Genomic DNA, 22,188 nt, shown 5'->3' on the forward strand with positions numbered 1-22,188 from the left:
AGGATCAGGGGTCTCCCAGTCAGGCGGGAGGGTCAGGGGACCCCAGTCAGGCGGCCTCTTGGACCGTTCCTTTTTTCTGCTCCCATCTAACCTCCAAGGTTGGGGCCCTAAGCATAGGGTGGTTCCCCGATGAACTGTCCCTGGGGGCCCCACCTTTCATCTGAACACACAGTGCTGCAAAGGATGGTGAGGGCTCAGCTGGGGGCTTGGAGCCAGTATCTCCATTTCTTATAGCTACACTGCTCTGATAGGCCCCCAAGCTCTTCCTGACCATCCCCACTGCTGACCACACCCTTCCAGGACCTGACCTGCCAAAGATCACACCCACCCAGGACCCCCCCCACCCAGGACCCCCCCAGGATCCCCCCCAGGACCCCCCCATGACCCCCCACCCAGGACACCCCACCCAGGACACCCCACCGAGGACCCCCACTCAGGACACCCCACCCAGGACACCCCACCCAGGACCCCCACTCAGGACACCCCACCCAGGAACCCCACCCAGGACCCCCCACCCAGGACCCCCCACTCAGGAACCCCCCACTCAGAACCCCCCACCCAGGACCCCCCCACCCAGGACCCCCCACTCAGGACTCCCCACTCAGGACCCCCCCTCCCAGGACCCCACCAGGCATGTCTGCATCTTTTCTGACTTCGTCCTCTCAGTGTTCGGCACCTGGTAAAACCCGGTGAGTCCGTTGTCTGTAGGGTCTTTCGGCCGCGTGGGCCCGTCCGGCCTCTGTGTTTGCTTTGGCCTGTGGGCGGTGTGCTATGGCCTTCACTGATAGTGGCTCCGTGAGCAATGAGGACCTCAACTATGCCCCTGGGGTCTCTCTGCACACTGCCTCCCCTCCCCCAAAGCTCCTTCTCTGTCCCAACTTCCAGGGATGAGAGGGGGCCCCTGTTTGGGTCCAAGGACCCCTTTGGGTGGAGAAGATAAACTAGAAGCCCCCTTCCTCAGACAGGAAGCTCAGTGAGGGAGCCACAGCGAGGTCCACAGCATGTGGACAGGGCGTCCGGACAGAAATGTGGTGCCGAGGAGGTGTGGCCAGCTTCTTGGGGTGCAGCTGGAGCAGCTCCTGACAGAGCTGGGGGCGGAGGGCTAACCTAACGTCTCAGCATACCTTGCCCTCTGAGGACCGGCAGGGCCTCCTCTCAGGGAACCTCTGATCAAGGGTTGCCAACCTGGCTTGACTCTGTGCGAGGCATGTGCTTGGGGCCAAGGTCGGGGGTAGGGGATGTGGATCATCCCTGGGGTGGGTGGGGGAGGCATGAGAAGGTGTGTGGAGTGGGCCGTGGGGCGAGAGAAACACGGTGGCAGGAAATGGGGTGAGGTCTGAGCATGAGACATGGACCCGGAGGACACTTGTGGAGCAGAGGACCCTGGCGTCGCTGCACGTGCAGCCTTGCCCTTTGCGCTGGTCTTGGCCCTCCCATTTATTTCACTAGGTCCCCCAGCAGCAGTGTGGGGAACTCCTGGGGCAGCTGCAGGGCCCGGGCGCTGGGCTCTGGCACAAACAGCCTGGCAGAGGGGTCTGCGGTCTTCTCTGGAAATCTGTTTCCCTCTCACGCTCCTGGCCTCCTACAGAGAGGTCTAAAAACCCGAGTCGCTCTCTCCTGATCTGGCTCTCTGGTAGATCTATTGGAAATTAACCTTCATTAATTTTATGCTCCTTACAAAATAATACATCCTTAATTATTATAAATTTTAAAACAGGTCAGATGCAGTGGCTGACGCCTGTAATCCCAGCACTTTGGGAGGATCACCTGAATCCAGAAGTTTGAGACCAGCCTGGGCAGCACGGAAAACCCATCTCTAAAAACGTGTAGCTGGCAGGCTGACTTGCTCAAATGCAAATGTTTACCCCACAGTGTTTAAGGGTGGCCTTTCCGGGCTCGTCACAGGGGCTGCGTCTGATTTAATCCTTTGCTGCATCTGGTGGCTTCCCACGAACACAGTCTCACAGGGAGGCCACATCTCTTACACATTCGGGTCATAGGGCATGCACATTTTTCAGGATTTTGCTCCCATTGCTAGGTCTGTGTGTTCACAGCAAGTGAGCTTGGCATGACCCTAGGTCTTCAGCCACACCCTTTGTGTGAGGCAGAGAAGTTCCATCCCTCCCCTCCAGGCCCTGGTCTTAGCACCTGTGGCCTCCGGGGCCCTCACTGGTCCGTCTCACACGTGGGGCTGTGTCGGGCAGCAGCTGCAGGAAGCCCAGCCTGGCCTTACCACATGCTGCTGGCACCGTCCGGGTTGAGGCATGGGTGACAGACGACAGCTCTGATGTGGGGGAGGAGGCAAGGGCGTGCACAGGCTTCCTTCTCAGAAAGGCTTCACACTGAGTCGCTCCACCTTCCGTACAGGGGCAAAGCACACGTCCCTGCCGTGGGAGCATCGGCCTGTGGCACAGCAGCAGCAGATTGGCCAGGCATGGTGCTGTCCACTCTGGGGCTGTGGCCGCTGCTCCTGGCCTGCTGGACCCTCTCTCCCGGTGAGTGTGTGTGTCGCTGTCTGCAGGGCGCTGGGGGTCGGAGCACGGGGGAGGGGCCCCGACACAACAGTGGACCCATGAGCTCCTTGGTATGAATCCTGTGAGCCTCAGCTGGGGACCCAGAGGGCTGGGGTGTCGCCTCAGGGCGCCTGAGCGGGCAGTGACCAGAAGCTTGTTTTCTGTGTGGCTTCCACGTGCGTGTGAAAGGCTGGGACCTTAACCTCGTTGAAGTTCCTCAGAAAATGGTCTTTAGGACACTTTGGTTAATGTTTTGTTCATTTTTGTTGGCATTTAAGTTTGTTAATGTGATTGGTGATATCCTAATGAAGTGAGAAAATGGGAAGGTCAAGAGCAAGGGAGGTGAAAGTTGGATTTCTAACACTGAGACTTCTGGACGTAAAGTGCTCAAGGGCCCTTTGCCGTTCTATGCTCTTTTCCCCGAAGCTCCTGCTGCAGAGTCCCTGGCCCTGGTGAGGAGCGGAAACCGCTGTGAGGGCCTCCTGCAGGTGCAGTCCCTGGGGCAGCAGGGCCCGGTGTGCGGGGACCACTGGGGCCTGCGGGAGGCGTCTGTGATTTGCAGGCAGCTGGGCTGCGGTCACGCCCTCTATGTCCCCACGTATGTGGTGTGGCCCCAGGAGGCCCAGAAGTCCCTGCTGCGGGGCGTGCAGTGCCGGGGTGTGGAGGCCTCGCTCTGGGAGTGCTCCCGGGGGGAGTGGGGGTCGCTGCACAGCTGCGAGTGTGAGTGCATCGGCGCAGTTCACTGCTCAGGTAGGGCGCATGCCCGGGAGTCGCTTCTGCCAGCCTTTGGCCCTGCCCCCACCCACTACCTTCACTCTTGGGAGGAGCGGTGCTGCCTGAGCTCCCCAGGGTGGAAGACAACACCCTTCTTCCTGGGGTGACCCTCAGACCCTCATGGCACTGTATGATCCCACAAGTGTCCCCCCCGAAGGCCCAGACAGCACAGCACAATTGAGGAACACATTTCACACCAGGCAGCCCTGGCGGGGACCCCAGCCTGAGTTCAGTCCTTTCAGGTTCATTGACTCCTGGCGACCATCAAGCACTGGGCCAGTGGTGGCCACAGGACCTTCTGGAGTGAAGGGGCCCTCTCTTCCTCCCGAGTGGCTGATATGAGTGGAGGCACCAGCCTGGGGGCTCAGGCAGGTGCAGAGTGAAGGGCTTTCTCCTGGCCCTCGTCTTGGCTTTCTGCCCCTGCGCTGTCCCTTGCCAGGGCCCACTCAGGGCTCTGAGCTCCTGGATCTGCCCCAGATTTCAACACCGTGGTCCCACTCAGGCTCTGGCTGGGACCCTGCCCTTTCCCCTCCGCTGGATTGTTGGTGAGAAGCAGAGGCTCAAAGTGGCATATTTGAGGAGAGAGATGAAGGGTGTTGACACAGGTGAGGAGGGGCCACTGGCACCAGAGGGCCCTGGCCTGCAAAATCCACGGCATGAGCTCCAGCACCAGAGACAGCTGGCCCTGTGCAGAGACCCCTGAGGGGTGTGACCAAGGGCCTGGGATACTGGCCTGCAGGGCTCCTCAGAGGAGCAGACGGGCCCATCTCCCATCTTCTGTCCTCTCCACCAGAGGGGCCCTCCCAGTGGGCAAGGCCCCAGATGCCAGAGGGCATGGAGCTTGTTCTGCCATCTATGCAGGTGGCCTCAGGCCCAGTGTGGTGGGGAGAGGGGACCTAAAGTGGGCAGGTACAGTCTCTGGCTGCGTCCTCTGGGGTCCTGGGCCTGAAAGAAAGGCCTCTGCTGCAGACCGGCACACGCCTCCTCCTTCCACGAAGCCCTCTGCCTCAGTCCTCTGGAGTCCACGTGTTAGGGGTGGGAGGCTGTCCCCAGCAGAACTGAAGTGGAACCAGATTGGGCCTCTGTGTGTACAGGAGGAAATCTGGCATCCTTGGGGCTGAGTGGTGGAGGCAGCCCCTGTGCGGGGACCCCGGAGATCCGGATAACCAAAGGCCCTGCGATAAGGTGCGGCTTGCACCAGAAGGAGGCCAGCGTCTTCTGCAGGAGGCTGGGATGCGGCCTGGCGCTCCAGGCATCCAGGCCCTACCTCTCAGGACACCCAGGCTGGCTGGGTTCGAAAATCGTCTCCTGCCAGGGAACAGAGTTCAGCATCTTCAACTGCAGATTCAACCTGAACTTCCTGGACCACTGTGACCTTCCAACAGACTCTGAGGTGGTGTGTGCAGGTAGGGACGCCTGTCCCGAGGATCTCCGAGACGGGAGGTGTCCACTCAGAGCAGCATCCGGGGGCTGAGGGGATGGCCCCGGCCTGGGGGAGAGGGGACTTGTCCCCTGGGGCTTCAGTGCCCGCCCAGCAAGGCCCCTATGCTGCTGCCCTCAGACTGCACCCCTGTCGTGGGGAGGGAGAGGGGCTGGTGGCCCAGGGGTCACCTGGGGAGATGACTGACACTGATGGCAGCTCCTCCCTCAGGGCCCTGGCCAGGGTGTGGCTGGGCACTGGGCTTAAAAGTGAACAGTGATTAAAGTGGCCTTTCAGGGACCAGGTGCAACCCTGGGAGTAGGCTCCATGACACAGATGGGGGGGAGAGGGGGAACCTGGGCGCTGGGATAGAGATCCTTGCTTGGGGTGGGGGCTGTTGTTGTGGGAGCCAGGACCCCAGGAAGACAGAAGGGTGGGAGAGGCCTTGGCCTGCACACCCCAGGACCTCTCCTGCCAAGGGCCGGGCCAGCTCAGACTGTCCTTCCCGTGGGACCCGAGGGCAGTGGTCAGGTCACTCTGCCCAGAGGCCTGCACCGAGCCCGTCCTGCCCAGCGCTACATCCAGCGTCTGCCCCCAGGACACACCGAGGCCCGGCTGGTGGGCGGCGAGCACCCCTGCGCCGGGCGCCTGGAGGTGCGGCGGGGCCTGACCTGGGGCACCGTGTGCGACGCGGACCTGGACCTGGCCACGGCCCACGTGGTGTGCCGGGAGCTGCAGTGCGGGGCGGCGGTGTCCACGCGCGAGGGCGCCCGCTTCGGCCGGGGCTTGGGGCCGGCGTGGACCGAGGCCTTCCGCTGTGCGGGCACCGAGCCGCTGCTGTTCCACTGCCCGCGGGCACGCGGGAGCCCATGTGGGCCCGGCCACGACGCGGGGCTGCGGTGCGCGGGGGAAAGTAAGTCGCGGCGCGGGCTCGGGGCTGGGGCCGTGGGCGGGACGGAGCTGGGGCCGGTGGGGCTCGGGGCTGGGGCGGTGGGTGGGACGGAGCTGGGGCCGGTGGGGCTCGGGGCTGGGGCGGTGGGTGGGACGGAGCTCGGGTCCGTGGGGCTCGGGGCTGGGGCCGTGGGCGGGACGGAGCTGGGGCCCGTGGGGCTCGGGGCTGGGGCGGTGGGTGGGACGGAGCTGGGGCCGGTGGGGCGGGCGCTACTGCTCCGGGACTTGAACCCGCGCGCCCTGGGCCTGCGCTGCCGCCGCCCCGAGCTTCCGTCCCCGGCCCTCGCGGGTGTGTGGCCGCAGGTCGGTCATCTCCGGAGCAATGTTTGCTCAGGACCCTTTTCCACGCGGACCCCACATCCCAGTGTCACCGGCAGGTATTTCCTCCAGCCCGTAGGAGTCTTTTTCTTCTGATAACCTCCCTGCACGCACAGCGTTTAATTCTGAGGAAGTCCCGTTTACCTATTTATTCCCCTTTTGTTCCTCGAACTTTGTTTGTTTGTTTGTTTTGAGACGGAGTTTCTCTCTTGTCACCCAGGCTGGAGTGCAATGGCGCGATCTCGGCTCACCGCAACCTCCGCCTCCTGGGTTCAGGCAATTCTCCTGCCTCAGCCTCCCGAGCAGCTGGGATTACAGGCACGCGCCACCATGCCCAGCTAATTTTTGTATTTTTAGTAGAAACGGGGTTTCACCGTGTTGACCAGGATGATCTCGATCTCTTGACCTCGTGATCCACCCGCCTTGGCCTCCCAAAGTGCTGGGATTACAGGCGTGAGCCACCGCGCCCGGCCCTGTTCCTCAAACTTTTAGTGTCATCTCTAGGAATCCACTCTCTGATCCGAGGTCGTGAAGAATATTCCCGTGTTTTTTTCTCGCTTTTATGGTTTCGGCTCTTATTTGCTCTTTGATGGATCACGTTTTGTACACGGTGTAGGGAAAGGGGCCGTTCGTTCTGAGCATGTGTCTATCCAGCTGACCATTTGTTGAAGATGCTATTCTGTCCTCACTTTTTAAAACATATGTATTTATTGTTCTAAAATGACACATAATAATTGCACAGGGTGAAGTCTGAATACACACACACCTTTGGTGATGATTAGCTGGTCTCTCCCTGGTGACTCTTCCTCACACCGTGTGAAGATCTGTTGCCCTCGCGGGCGTAGAGTGACTTTGGGACATTCAATCTGCTCTGTTGACTTATGTGTATTTTTATGCCAAGGGCATACTCTGTTGATTTTCGTAGTTCTGTCGTAGTTTTGAAATAGGGAATGAGTCCTGTAACTTTTTCTTTTTCAGTATTGCTTTGGTTATTTAAGGTCCCTTGAAATTCCATGTGAATTTTACTACCAGTTCTATTTCTGAACAAAAAATGGCTGTTGGGATTTTGATAGGGATTTTGTGAAATCTGTAGATTGGCTTGGGAGTATTTCAAGCTTAACAATATTAAATCTCTCAATATATGAACACAGGATGTCTTTGCATTTGTTTAGATTTTCGCTGATTGTTTTAAAAAAGGTTTTGTAGTTTTCAGTGTACAAGTCTGTCTTGGACCTCCTTGGTAAATATTATTATTATTATTTCATTCTTCTTTAAATGGACACATTTGGACACATAGTAATTAAACCCTTTAGCATTCCGTGAAGGACAAGTCTAATAGCAGTGAATTTCCTCAGCCTTTGTTTAAATTCCCCTTCATTTTAATACAGAATTTTGGAGTGATGAGGTTTTCCTTTCGGCACTGTAAATATGCTACCCCACTGCTTTCTGGCTTCCGTGGTTTCCGATGGGAAGGCAAGTGCTGGCTTTACTGAGGGTCCCTTGTACATGATGAGTCACTTGTCTCTTGCTGCTTTGAAGACTCTTTCTTTTTATTTGGCTTTTGAGAGTTTGATTATAGTATCTCACTGCACATAGTTTTCAGTATAACTTGAGGTTTGTTGGGCTTCTTGGATGTAGACTTCTGTCTTTCATCAAACTTGGAATTTTTTGAAATATTTTTCTATCACGTTCTCTCTCTCTCTCTTTTTTTTAAATTTCTTATTCTCTGGAAGAGCCAGTATCCTCTGCTCTTTCTGTGACTCTGATTATGCATCTGTTGATATACTTGATGGTGTCCCACAGGTCTTTTGGGATCTACTGATTTTTCTTCATTCTTTTTTCTTTCTGCTCCTCAGGGTAGATAATCTGAATTGACTTATATTCAATTTCACAGACTATCTTTTGCCTGCTCAAGGGGTCACTGTTGAACCTTTTAGTGAACGTTTCATTTGTTATTGAACTTTTAAGCTCCAGAAAATCTACTCGATTCCTTTTTATTAGTATTTATTTATTTTTATTAGTATTACTTATTTGGTGAGATATCATTGTCTTGTTTCCCTCAGGTCTTTGAGCATATCGAAGACAGTGAGTTTAAAGTATTTGTCTAGTAAGTCTAATGACTCGGCATTCTCAAGCACTGTCTCTATTTCCTTTTTCCCCGTATAAATGCATCATAATTTCTGATTACTTTGCCTAACGTTTTTGCTAGAAGCCAGGGTTAGTTGTTGCTGATAGTTGCTTGTTTAATGACTTTTCTAAACTCCTTTTATAAAGACTCTTCTTTGTCACCTGTGACCACTGGTCTCTTTTCTCTTGGTGCAGTGGGAGTTAGTGATTAGACATATTTCCTTAAATGCATAGTAAAAAACAGACAAGCACTCCTGAGTCTTCCAGTCTTTGCAAGTCAACCCTTTGCTGGGGCTCACCCTCAATACTAAGGCAAATCACTGTCTACTCTGCATTGTTCTTCTCTCCTTCCTTATGCAGAACCAAATCTGCCTCTTATTTCTTCGTTAAGTGTTTCCAGGTTGTTCCAAGATACTGGAATTTCAACAAAATTGGTTATGAGTTTTACTACCTAATCATTACATTAGTTACATTAGAGGGAGACGAGCTGTGGGGTCCCTTACTCACCATGTATATTGTTGCTGCTTCCTACCCACACATTTCCTCCCAGGTGCAGGGTGTGAGTATTTTTAACCAGGCACACACCAACATCCAGGTGCAGCAGCATGGTGGGGTCTGAGTGAGCAGAGGTGCTGCCCGGTTTCCCAGAGCTCTGGCTGGCTAAGAGAAGCCGGCTGTGCAGGGCGTGTGGGGCTCCGTCTTGGTGCGCACCTCCCGCTTGTTGAGACAGCATTCAGCACCGTCTTTATTAGCATTGCTCTGTGATGGATGCGTTCCAGAGCACTACCCAGAGCACTGACTATATTTTGATAGTTTTCCCGGCTTAATCACGGCTTAAGTGAAGGCATACATTTTGGATTTCCCAGGCAATTTGTGGTGACCTCACTCACCAAAGCTGTTCTGAGCCCTCAGTCTGTCCCCGCAAGTCTGGGAGCGGACTGTGAAATAGGCTGGCATGAAGGCCCAGTGAAGTCGGGTCTGTGTCCCCAGCCACACTGACTCCTCTTCTCCCCCAGAGTTCAGGCTGGTCAACGGCAGCAGCAGCTGTGAGGGCCGCGTGGAGCTCCAGGTGCAGGGGTCCTGGGCGCCCCTCTGTGCCACCCACTGGGACATAGCAGACGCCACCGTCCTCTGCCACCAGCTCAACTGTGGCAACGCGGTGGCCGCACCTCGAGGAGGCCATTTTGGGGGCGGGGACGCTGCCATCTGGCCTGACGCATTTCACTGTGAGGGGACAGAGCCCTACTTGTGGAATTGCCCAGTAAGCACCCTGGGGGCCCCGGCCTGTGGCCCGGGAAACTCGGCCTCCGCAGTGTGCTCAGGTGGGTGCAGCCAGGACTGTGGAGGAGGAGGAGGGTGAGCGAGAGCTGTGGACAGAGGGTGCAAGGAAGGACAGAGGGGCTGAGAGGGACTGGCCTGCCTGGGGGCTGTGGTCCTGGGTCCCTCCCCCTGACACCCTGAGGCCCCCGTGCGTCCCCATCCCCAGGTCTCCCCCACGCCCTGCGGCTGAGGGAAGGACAGAGCCGCTGTGACGGCCGCGTGGAGGTCTCCCTGGACGGCGTGTGGGGCCGCGTCCTGGACGACGCCTGGGACCTGCGCGGCGCGGGCGTGGTGTGCCGGCAGCTGGGGTGCGGAGGGGCCCAGCGAGCCTACGACGCGCCCGCCCCCAGCCGCAGGTCCGTCCAGGTGGCGCTGAGCCGCGCACGCTGTGTGGGCACCGAGACCCGCCTGACCCAGTGCAACGTGTCCGCGACGCTGCGGGAGCCCGCGGGGACCTCGCGGGACGCCGGCGTGGTGTGCTCGGGTGAGGGTGGAACCGCGTCCCCCTTGGGCCGTGGCCGCGCGGCGCGGGGCGCCCTGACTCTGTCTCTCCGCAGGGAGCCTCGGGGTGCGGCTGGCCGCGGGGCCGGGGCGCTGTGCGGGGCGCGTGGAGGTGCTGCGCGGGGGCGCGTGGGGCACCGTGTGTGACGACACCTGGGACCTGCGGGACGCGCACGTGGTCTGCAGGCAGCTGGGCTGTGGCCGCGCCCTGAGCGCCCCGGGGGCCGCGCACTTTGGAGCCGGGGCAGGGCGCATCTGGCTGGACGAACTGGGCTGCCAGGGCCACGAGTCTGCGCTGTGGCAGTGCCCGTCGGCGGGCTGGGGCCAGCATGACTGCAGCCACAAGGAGGACGCCGGCGTCTTCTGCTCAGGTCCGGAAGCCTGTCCACCCTGTGGTCCCCACCCACACTCTTAGCTGGGCCTTGCTGACTGGCTTTTCTCACTGCAGAGTTCACGGATCTGAGGCTGCAGAGCCACAGGCAGCCATGCGCAGGGCGGCTGGAAGTTTTCTACAATGGGACCTGGGGTGGTGTCTGCCGCACCTTGAGTCCGGCCTCCCTGCGGGTCCTGTGTGAGCAGCTGGGTTGTGGGTCTCACGGGCAGCTGCAGGCCGTGGCAGGGAGCCGGTCGGCCACTGAGTTTCTCTGGGTGGCCTCCATCCAGTGCAGGGACAGACATGACCAGTCCCTGTGGCAGTGTCCGTCAGCTCCCTGGGACCAGCATTCATGCTCCAGCGGAGAGGAAGCCTGGGTCCTGTGCACGGGTGAGTGGGTGGGCCTGAAGTTGGTGGAGAGGGTCTCCGAGTGGCCCCACACTGTGTCTGCATGGGCCCTTTCCTGGGAGAGGAAATGTCAGTTTCCATTGTCCTCATTCTGTATGACTGCCCTGTGCTGGTCCAGTGAAAGGGGACCGTCCCTGCTCCGAGGCTCTGCGCTGGGGGGGGCGGGTGGGGGGGCGGGGAACATCTGGAGATCTCCCCAGTGAGGGAAGCAGGGCCCCTGCACTTCCTGGTATTGTCTGAGGACATCCTGCAGGGAGACGTGCCCCTTGGAGAGTCTCAGGCACAGTCTGTGGAATCTAATTCCATGTGGAGAGCCTTTGCTTAAACAGAGTTCTCTCTTTAGCCAGCAAAAGTTGCTGTGCTGGGGAGACAGAGAGAAAAAGGAAATGAAAAATATTTTACAAAACTTAAGCTGCTGAGCTGGCAAATACAGAAACGGGTCCCAATTTCCTACGCAGAAAAGGCAGGAGAAGTTCCTCAGGACCCTGGGGAGACCCTCAACTGCTCCTCCTCGCTCAGCTGCCCAGGTACCCCTCTGTCCTTGTCCCTGTCCCCCTGCCCACCCCGGTCCAGCCCCCGAGTGACGGCAGCCCCTTTTGCAGAGGAGGGCGCAGTGCGTTTGCGCGGGGGCCAGGACCGCTGCTCTGGGCGCGTGGAGCTCTGGCACGCGGGCTCTTGGGGCACCGTGTGCGACGACGCCTGGGACCTGGCGGATGCGGAGGTGGTGTGCCGCCAGCTGGGCTGTGGTCCCGCCGTCGCCGCCCTGGGGGCCGCCGCCTTTGGCCCTGGCTCCGGGCCGGTGTGGCTGGACGAGGTGGGCTGCCGGGGCAGCGAGGGGTCCCTGTGGGACTGCGCTGCGGAGCGGTGGGGACGCGGAGACTGTGCGCACAAGGAGGATGCGGGCGTGCGCTGCATGGGTGAGTGGGGATGGTGGGAAATGGGTCATGGGGCAAGCAGAGGGCACTGGGATGGGAAGTCAGCCTTGAGTCCTGCTCTGTCGCTTCGCTTGGCCGGAGAGCAGTCCCCAGGTTTAGTGGGTTTGTATCCACCCTCACGTTTTTCTGGGATAAGCCGGTTTGCTGTGGAGGCCTGGTTGGGACATGCATCTCCTGGGATGTCCTTATAATCTTTTTTTGGGAATTCCCTTTTGTTTATCCCAATCCTTGTTCATCTGGGGTTTAAGTGTCATCTGGGTGTTTGCTGGTTCACCTGTTCCCAAAGCCTGCCCCTCATTCTCTTTGCAGAAAACAGTTAACCACAGAAATGAGCTTAACAAAAATGGCAGCAATGGGTAACTTGACCTGAGCTGCTCTGTGCTCTGCTCACCTCTTGTGACTTGCCCTGGCATCTATCTGCTTGGGGGCCATGTCCCTCACTGTTTTACCAAGGAAGGAGGATGTCCCTTGAGAGCAGTTGCCCACATGGACACCAGCCATTCTGGGTTGCTCCATGCCCCTAAAACCAGAAGATAACCCCCAGCATTTCCAACTTGCAGGTCCCCCATGAGGGTGAGGGTGTGGCTTGGCCCTCGGAGCCACTCTGTCCTGCCGAGGGTGTGCATGCCCCCCCTTGCCACCCTGCTGGCTCAAGACCTCTCCTTCCTCAGAACCTGGCCCAGGCTCCCCACCGCCTGGAGCACCCTGCTGGACACTCCAGGCTGTCAGTGTCACCCTGGGAGCCCTTCTTGGTCCTCTCCTTCTGGGCCTCTTGGCCTTTCTGATTCTACCTCGAGTCACACAAGTCATGCAGAGGGGTAAGCACGAGCCTACCCTGACCCATCAGCTGGTGTGCAGGAGCAAGAGGAGCTCACAGCGCCAACATGGTGCTGGGGTCTGGGCAGGCGGGGTGCTCTGCAGTGCTCAGGCCTATGCAGACCCGTCCCCAGAATCCAAGGAACTGAGAAGCTGAAGAAAGAGGCAGACAAATCCAGTTTCTTAGAAAGAAATGCTTAAAAGGGACTTGTGAAGACAAGCCATGTCCATGCCTTGGATGGCTTCCAGCTGAGACGGCAGATGCCCAGGCTGTCATCCCCCAGAACTGGAACTTACATACCCTAGGGGAAGGGGACGTGTAGAACAATTGCTTAAGGGCAGGATTTACAGTGAGTGCATGATCTTACCAAGAAACAGTAGATAAAATGGAAATCTTAGAGGAGTTCCCAGAACTAGAGTTAATCAGAAGTCAACATGGTGGATCAGCATCCAAGGCAGAGTTGCTTCAGCCTCGAGGCAGGTCTCACTTCGGGCTCCTTTTATAGGCCACAGAGTATGGCAGACATGTCAGCCTCCAGCCCTCAAGACCCCAGAAGGTCCCCCTCAGACAACACATTGGGGCCCACTGGGAAGCATCATGTGGTTTACTGGCCAGGGATGGGAGGGCTCTGGGGGTCTGGCCTTGTGGCCATGGTTCCCCCAATCCCAGCCCACACTGAGGGCCTGCGTGTGACCACGCTCACCTTGCCTCAGGTCTGGGAAGATCCGAGGAATCTCCTGGAGAAGCCATCTATGATGTCATTGGGGAAATGCCATCAGCAGGACTGTATGAGGAAATCGTGGAGGCTGAGGCCATGCCCCAAGGTGAGGAGGATGGGGTGTGGTAAAGGTGGATGCAGAAGCCACAGGTGGGTGTGTGCCCCAGCTCAGGGGTGAGCTCTGGGGTGGGCTATGGATGCTGACCACAAGATGCAATGAGAGGGGACGCTGACCATAGGGCCTTGGCCTCAGAAGGCTGCTGACCACAGGGCTCATGGATGCAAGGGACCCATGGGCAGGGGAGAGCAGGGCCACACCAGTGAGGGCAGAGTCAGCGGCTGCAGTCCCCATCGGAGAGGCCTGCCCCGTGGTGGGAGAAGAGGGCTGGGAGCCGTGGGTCTGGCAGGGCCATATTCCAAGCTCTCTGTACACGTGCAGCTGACTCGGCCTGTTTCCTCACCTGTGGGAACTGTGCTGCTGTCACAGGGCGCTTGAGGCGCTTCCGTGTCGAGATGCCTCCAGCGCTTTCTGGCTGACATGTTTCTTTCCAGCTTGCCAGATGTGCTTTGGGGACAACTCGCACGTGTGCGGATTTGGTCATGTGGTGTCTCTTGTGCCAATTTCAGGGGAGGTGTCTAACCTCCTGGAGGGACAGTCTACACGTGAGGAGGGAGGAGGCAGCAGACCTCTTTCTCATGGATATGACGAGGCTGCCTTTCCGCTGGAGGAGATGACACCGTGAAGCACCTGAGGGTGAGGTACACCAGCTGGTCGTCAAAATCACAGTTCTTCATTGTCTTCTACAATTGTAGCGGATTTCGTGAGAACATCATGGGTGCCTTTCTCTTGCTGTGTCCCCCACATCCGTATAAAATTCCATCCTTCCAGGCCCTGCCTGGCTCTAGCCCCCTGTCCCCTTCGAGCGCCATCGCTGTGGACAGTCGTGCTGTGTAACCTTCATATTTCCCACGCATTACAGCAAATGCAAATGTGTATGGAAATCAGTGGTTGTGTTCGTGGTTTAGAGCCACATGGTGCCGTGTTCATCTTCTGCTCCACAGCTCGCTCCTGCTGCCCAGAAGTGTGTTGGCGAGCTCCCAAGCCAGAACCTTCTTCTTTCTTCTTAATCGAATCCAGAGTACCTTTTAGATGTCCTACTTGTGCAGTCGCCGTGGATATTCAGATTTGTCCTCACCTTCCAACCGGTGTCCCTTTAATTTCTCTTTCTGTGCCTTCTTTCGTGGGCTGTGACTTTTGTCCCGTGTTGAACAGAGGTGGCCTTGTCTCATTCATGGACTCAAAGCAAACCTGCTCCATGTTTCATTTAACTATTAAATATAATATTTGATGCTTGGTTTTGTAGATGCTATTTATCAGATCAAGGAAAACCCAGCCTATCCCTAGTCTGTTAAGGGTTTTACTTTTTATCATAAGTGTTGACTTTTATCAAATTCTTTTTTGCATCTATTAAGATGATATATGATTGATTTCATATGTTAAATTAACCTTGGGTTAAACAAATCTAACTTTGTCATGATATATTATTCTTTTTATATTTCACAGGAATTAGTTTGGTAATATGTTGGGTCACTGTTTAAAACAGAAATTGATATCATTTTTTTCTTTTGTTGTAATATTTTTGTTTAATTTTTGGTATGAAGATTATTCAGGTCTCATAAGAGTTAGAACGTATTCTCTCTTTAAAAAAATATTTGCTCATTTATACTCCCACAACAGTGTAAAAGCATTTCTATTTCTCCACATCCTCTCCAGCATCTGCTGTCTCCAGATTTTTTAATGATCGCCATTCTAACTGGCATGAGATGGTATCTCATTGTGGTTTTGATTTGCATTTCTCTAGTGACCAGTGATGAGCTTTTTTTCATGTTTTTTGGCCACATAAATGTCTTCTTTTGAGAAGTGTCTGTTCATATCTTTCACCCACTTTTTGATGGGGTTGTTTGCCTTTTTCTTGTAAATTTGTTTAAGTTCCTTGTAGATTCTGGTTATTAGCCCTTTGTCAGATGGATAGATTGAAAAAATTTTCTCCCATTCTGTAGGTGGCCTGTTCATTCTGATTACCCATTAATGATAGACTGGATAGAGAAAGTCTGGCACATATACACCATGGAATACTATGCAGCCATAAAAAGGATGAGTTCATCATGTCCTTTGCAGGGACATGGATGAAGCTGGAAATCATCATTCTCAGCAAACTAACATAGGAACAGAAAACCAAACACTGCATGTTCTCACTCATAAGTGGGAGTCAAACAGTGAGAACACATGGACACAGGGAGGGGAACATCACACATGGGGCGTTGGGGGAGGGGGTTAGGGGAGGGATAGCATTAGGAGAAATACCTAATGTAGATAATGGGTTGATGGGTGCAGCAAACCACCGTGGCATGTGGATACCTATGTAACAAACCTGCACTTACTACACTTGTATTCCAGAACTTCAAGTAAAATAAAAAAAAACATAAAAAACATTTGCAAGAGTTTATGCAGCATTGGTTTTATTTATCCTTAAATGTTTGGAAGAATTCACTAGTAAAGCTCTCTATCTGGGTCTGGAGTTTCCTTTTTAGGAGGGTTTTTTTTTCCAGATTTAATTTTTAAAAATAAATAACTGACACATTCAGATTCTCTCTTTCATATTTGTTGGCAATAGATGTTTGGTGTCACAAAGAAAAGTTAGCACTGAGACAAAAGACTTTTCAGCAATGCAGTTTTTACATCCTGGACCACAGAAAGCGTACCCTCGCTAGCCATCCTGCCACGAGAGTACAAGGAGCAAAGGTAAAGCAGACACATTTATCCCTTATGCATTTGGGGTTGTCCTTACTGCTGTGTCTGATCTCCGTTGGTTGGAGCCAGGGCTCACAATCTAAATTAAAACCCTATTGGCTGATAACTTAAAACTTTTCTAGGCCGGGTATGGTGGCTCACACCTGTAATCCCAGCACTTTGGGAGGCTGAGGTGGGCAGATCACGAGGTCAGGAGATCAAGACCATCTTGGCCAACATGGAGAAACCCTGTCTTTACTAAAAATACAAAAATTAGCCAGGTATGGCAGTGCGTGCCTGTAATCCCAGCTACTCGGGAGGCTGACACAGGAGAATTGCTTGAACCTGGGAGGCGGAGGCTGCGGTGAGCTGAGATTGCGCCATTGCACTCCAGCCTGTGCGACAGAGCGACACTCAGTCTCAAAAAAGAAGAAAAACTTTTCTAAACAGGTAAAAGCAACGGAGAGCTGGGACATGCCTGTGAGCCCGTCCAGCACAGATATCTTGGTTAAAGTGCAAGGACATAGAATGTACTACATGCCTGTAAGCACGGCATGTCTAACAGCTACATAGGATAGGGCTTCACAAAGTTAGTAGCACACTTTTTCTTTAACAAGAAAGGAAACTTTAAAAACGGACCTTCCTCCTTCCCACACTACTAGCTCTGCTTTGCTCAGCGCTTTTTAAAATGAATCGTACATATAACCTAAGTTTTCAGGTTTGTTGGTGTGAATTTGTGCATTGTGTCTTTCTATTATCCTTCATGTCTACAAAGTCCCCAGTCATGTGCATTTTTCAATCCTGACAGCGGCACTTTGTGTCTTCTCTCTTTTGTTCTTTTTTTCTAAGAGACCAGGGTCTCACCGTGTTTGGGACTGGATTCAAACTCCTGGGCTGTAGGATCCTCCCTCACAGCCCCCCGCACAGCTGGGACTCCGGGCACTCTGCTGTTCTTGACCCGTGCTGCTGACGGCTTCTTCACCTCATTAGTCTTTTCAAGGCCTGTGGAGCCTGTGCCTTGGTTTTCTTGATTTTTCCTAGTGAACATCTGCTTTCTGTTTCATTAGTTTCTGCTCCCATCTTTGTGATTTGCTTCTACTTATTCCAGCTTTTCATGTGGACATTCAGATTGTTGATATTCAGCCTTCTTTCTGTTTTAATGAATATATTTTAGGTTACAACTTTCCCTTTTAGCTGCATTCCAAGAGCTTTCGTACGTTGTGATTTTGTTTTAATAGGCGTATTGAGGTATGATTAGCATAGAGTGAACTTCACATATTTAAAGGATAGTTTGCAGTAAGTTTTGACATGCGCCTGCTCCCTGAAAGGATCGCAGCATCTATGAGAATTGACACATCCATCACCCCAGCGCTTTTCCTGTATGTTTGAACGTCTGTCTTTGCCGTCCCTTCCTGTGCCCTACCCCCCGGGTGACCAGGTTCAGCTTGCTGACACTGTGGACTGCTTTGCACTACTTGAATTTTATGTAAATGGTTATATAGCATGTACTCTTTGGGGGATGAAAGTCCGGCTTTTTTCGCTCAGCACGATGACTTGCGATTCATCCGGGTGGTGAGAAACCGTAGTTCATTTCTTCCTCTTGATAAACAGTGCTCCGTTGTGCTGTTTGTCTGCTCACTTGTTGATGGGCATCTGCGCTGCTTAAAGTTTTTAGCTATTGCAAAACAAGCTGCTACAATGTTCATGTGCGAGTCATACGGACAGGTCCTTTCATTTCTCTTGGCTACCTGGGAATGGAACGGCTGTACGGCAGGTGCAGGGCTCACATTCTATAGACCTTTCTGGAGTGGCTGCACCACGTCGCATCCCCCAGTGATCTCTGAGTGTTCCACTTCCTCCACAAGGTTGCTGACACTCAGTTGATAGTGTCTGACATTCTAACGGTATAGAGTGATGTGTCCTTGTGGTCTTCGTTGGCATTTACCTAAGGACTAATGATACTGAATATCTTTTCGAGTCCTTATTTGCTGTCTGTATATACACTTTGTTGAAGTGTCTGTTCAGAATTTTTGCTCATGTTTTATTGGGTTGTTTGAGTTTTGAGAGTTCTCCTGAGTTCCTCCGGAGTGGTCCCTTCTCAATGGTGGCCCTAGCGCCAGGGTGTTCTCCCCACAGCAGGAACACAGGAAGAAAGTGTTCAGACAAGTTCTGCAGGACAGCCTCAGCCAGGTCCAGATGTGGGCCTGGGGGCCGGGCCACACTAAGCACCTTCCTCCCCTCTGGGGCTCTCTCCCCACAGGACTCAGAGCCCAGCCAGGTGTCCCGTTGGGCACACAGGGGACCCCACCCCTGACAGAGGCCCCCATTGTACTATGGGCCACTGCTGATCTTTGTTCTAGGTGGGCTGGTGGCTCAGATGTTGCCCAGGAGGCTGTGGGTCAGGAGCAAAGGTCAGAGATTGGGAGGCTCTGGCTCGTAGGAAGCACCGTAGGACACCCAGGCAGGTGGGAAGAGGTGTCCTGGAGAGGAAAATGGCAGAGGGAGGGGTGTCTGCTGGGTCGTGTGGGGCTGGAGAGTGGGGGAGAGAATGGCTCTGTTGCGGTAATTCAGTGTCAGAGTCCATGTGCCAGCAGACCACCCCTCAGCCTTGGCGCTACTGACTTTGGGGCTGGGTTGCCCTCTGTGTGGGGCTGCCCTGTGCATCACACGTGCTGAGCAGCATGCCCAGCCCCCACCCGCCAGGTGCCAGGGCAGCCCCCTTCCAGTTGTGACAATTAAAACATGTCTCTAGACGTCACCAAGAGTGCCCTGAGGGCAAAATCAGCACAGTTGGAACCTGTGGGTTAGCAGCAGATTGGATAGGATGATGGTGAGGGACTGTGAGCCAACACAGGAGGTCTCCTTACTTATAAGTTTATTTGTGTAATCTTAAAAGTGTGAAGATATTAGCTCAGTAATTACTTTACCGAAAAGAATAGTATGTAGAAAAAATGAGAACGTTAGCAGGATTATGAGATGGTGATGATTTTGCTTCCCTGGAACTTGAATGGGAGACTCAGTTTACTCACTGGGGTTCTCGTCAGCCTCTACGGCAGATCTTGGTGTTTCATGGACAGCATTCACTGATGTGCCCCTCACGTCCTGAAATGGTTCGTCTTTGAGAATCTCAGCAGTGGCACGGGAGCCTAGAGAGGATTCCAGCACTTCAATTATATTCAGAATATTCACATTGTTGTGGATGGAAATTCCCACTTGCTCTTACTCATCAGTGGCCCACAGTTACATTGTCCTTGTTCAGTTTTAATGAGCCAGCATTTGATATAATTTAAGGGAAAAATATTCATCATAGAGACTGACCCACAAAAAAAGTAGAATGACGTCTGACTCCTCTTCAGGTCATTACCTCAGGGCACCGTTTCAGAGGTCCCAGGAGGATTGAGGTCATTAGAAACGCTTGCTGGCAACTGAGGGCATTCAGTCACAGTGGGAGCATCACCCTCAAGGCTGTATTCCACGGCTCTCCGGGAAAGGCGACTTCAGACGTTTCCCGCTTAAATTCTGGTCACGTGCACCTTGAGGCGCAGTCGGGCTCTTGGCACCTGTCTGCTTCTGTTAGAATCACTGCGTCCCGGATTCCACCAGAGGGTGGCTTCCTACCCAGCAGAAGCCAGGGGACCTGTGGCCAGCCCTGCCTCCTGGTCTGTGGAGAGGCTGTGGTGACAGCACTGCCCAGTGCTGCCCTGGAGGAGAGTGAAATACTGTTTCAAACGTACATGGCAAGTGCTGGATACTCCTTAGCTACCGTTACTGCAAACGTGGCACCGTAGCCGCTAATAGTTAGAATATGATGAATTTTCACCAACATTCTTTGCGATTATCTGACAGTTTCCGGAAGAGATTCTTAGAATGCGTATACTTGGAACTTCCACAAGTAGCATTCATGTTGCGGTGGATACTCCCCAAAGTGGGCCAGTACTCAATGGAAGCTGTCGTCTGCAATGACTACAAGCACTTTTCAGCCGCTTAATAAGATTCTCATGTTCACAGCCCTGACAGACTGGGCTCCCCACCACCCAACCAAGGCTCTATTTTCCTCTCTGGAACCTCTCAGTGAGGGGTCTGTCAGCATTCCCATTTGACGGGTGTCAGGGACATAGGGAGGTCCCCTGCAACATAATTTATGAACAGATCCTTGAAAGATGAGTGGACTTGCATGGTGCAAACCCGGAGCCCAAGGACCCTCCGTCAGAGTGGGGAGCAGAGCCAGGATGACCTTCCCAGAGCCCCTCTGCACCCCGTTTCTGATGGCAGCAGCCCCCATGTTGAAACGTGGGCAGAGCTTGGCTGTTTGTCCATTCACTGCCTGACTGCTGTGTCCATCCACAGCTGACTGCTGCCCAGTGCCGGCTCCCAACAGTCTGTCTAAAAACAAGGCAGGAAGGGCGGGGCTCAGGGAGCATCTCATGGAGGTCGGAGGCAGTAACGGAACAAAGCAGAAACGTGACAGATAATGACACACGCTGAACAGCGATTTAGAATGGGGAGAGGAGACGGGGAGAGCCGCGGGACCTCTTTGGGTCGGGCCCTGTCTCAGCCCTCCTGTGACCTTTAGACCAAAGCTTCCTTGATGAGATGGGACTGGACGTGCAGAGCCTGGAGCAGGGAGGAGCCGGGTGCTCACAGCGGCGGAGGACGGTGCCAGGCAGGCCCTGAGGACACACACGACCCGCACCCTCTCACCTCCGCTGCAAGGCGTGGGGGAGGTCCGTGGACTGAGACAGCACCCTTGCATCTCCAAGCGTTAATATTTTTGAAATATCCACAGGATATTTGAAAAACCTGATCATGTTTCAATTCTCATGTTTAACTGAAAAAGACCGAGAGGACCCTGCAGCACGCGTGTCATGTTCGGCTCACGCGCGGACCTGGGCAGTGGGGGCCCAGCCTTTGTGGCTGGTTGTGCTCTGGGCCACAGGAAAGCCTCAGCCAGTTTTGAAAAGTAGACCCAATCTAGTCATGCCCTTTGACTGCAGGTCCACACAGTTGACACGATTTGACCTTCACAATGAACAGTCTTGATACTTAAAAACATTCAGGCAAGTAATTTGGGTCAAAGAGAAAGTCAATATTGATGTTTTGGACCATGTAGAAATGAACAATCACAAGGTCACTGCCCTCAGCTTCTGGGGTCTGCACGGTTGCAAGCATTTCACTCTCTGTGTGAAGTTTATCTTGGTGTCTGGCCTGAGGGTGAGTTTCTGCCTGAGTGCCTTCCCAGGGGCTCGGCTGAGGAGGCCAGGAAGGTCCAGGCCATGGGCAGCTGGAGGCTGGGTCCCCCTGCAAAGCCACAGGCCAGCGAGTGGTACAGACGTGTGGCCACCCCTCCTCGCAAATGAGAAACTGCATAGAGTCGCAAAATAGGCAGGAGCTGATCACGCTACGCTGGACAAGCGCTCGTGCTCAGGGCCGCAACTTTACGCTGCATGCATTTATCCCTGCGACTTCCACCAACATTTTCAATATTTCAAAAAACAAATGAAAACTTATTACTATTTTCAGCCCACGACCAGAAACAAAGAGACCGTGGTGGATGTCAGAGTCCCAGCAGGAAGCAGGCGGCAGGCCAGAGGGGCTGAGGAGTTTAATGAAGGGCTATCAGGAGGGTGGGACAGGGTTTAAGAGACTACCCCCGCGTCCCCTGAGGTGGCGGCAGTGAAGACTGCAGCAGGGGTGGTGGGAGGCCGACTGGACTCCGAGGAGAAAACCAGCACGGCCCAGAAAGGGCCCAGCAGGAAGGGAGCCCACAGCCACTGCCCTGTGTGGGTCAGCCTCCTGGCAGCGCTGGGCGAAGTGCAGAGCCGGCGTCTGAAGGCAAGACAGACATTCCCCAGGGCAGGACGCCGAGCTCCTCAAACGCAGGGAGAGCGGCGGGTGCAGGAGGGGTCCGTGAAGGGACTGATTCCCACCTCCCTGAAGCTATAGAGTGAGCCTACTGGAAATGTCTGGATTTAGGAGGGTGTCAAATGTGTTAAATTATTACTGCATTTCAATTTGCCTAAGAAGGAATTCTAGCCACACCCTTGCACTTTCATCCATTTCATTCTCTGGTTCTGAATTCTGTTTTTCTTTGGAGATCATGACTAAATGGAATCCCAGGGGGTTTTTAACATAGTAACTGTCAGATGGGAAAGGTTTTACCGGGAACAAATTGGTCCCCAGACTGAAACTAGGCTCAGTTGTGGAACCACAATTAACACCCAG

At 54.3% G+C, this 22,188-nt stretch overlaps 1 protein-coding gene across 1 annotated transcript; it reads left to right on the top strand.

Moving 5' to 3' along the window:
* Positions 1–129: 129 nt before the first annotated feature.
* LOC100396819 (scavenger receptor cysteine-rich domain-containing protein SCART1) lies at positions 130–15,668 on the top strand. The gene is made up of 19 exons (XM_078346867.1): positions 130–186; positions 709–828; positions 2,039–2,172; positions 2,368–2,495; positions 2,940–3,263; positions 3,727–3,832; positions 4,027–4,196; positions 4,382–4,693; positions 4,812–4,951; positions 5,080–5,620; positions 9,120–9,425; positions 9,590–9,907; positions 9,981–10,295; positions 10,373–10,687; positions 11,164–11,232; positions 11,308–11,622; positions 12,312–12,458; positions 13,171–13,281; positions 13,803–15,668. The coding sequence occupies exons 1-19, from the start codon at positions 130–132 to the stop codon at positions 13,916–13,918; spliced, it is 4,044 nt and encodes a 1,347-aa protein (XP_078202993.1). The 3' UTR covers positions 13,919–15,668.
* Positions 15,669–22,188: the final 6,520 nt, after the last annotated feature.

This window comes from Callithrix jacchus, chromosome 12, assembly GCF_049354715.1.
Source record: "Callithrix jacchus isolate 240 chromosome 12, calJac240_pri, whole genome shotgun sequence".
Lineage (NCBI taxonomy): Eukaryota > Metazoa > Chordata > Mammalia > Primates > Cebidae > Callithrix > Callithrix jacchus.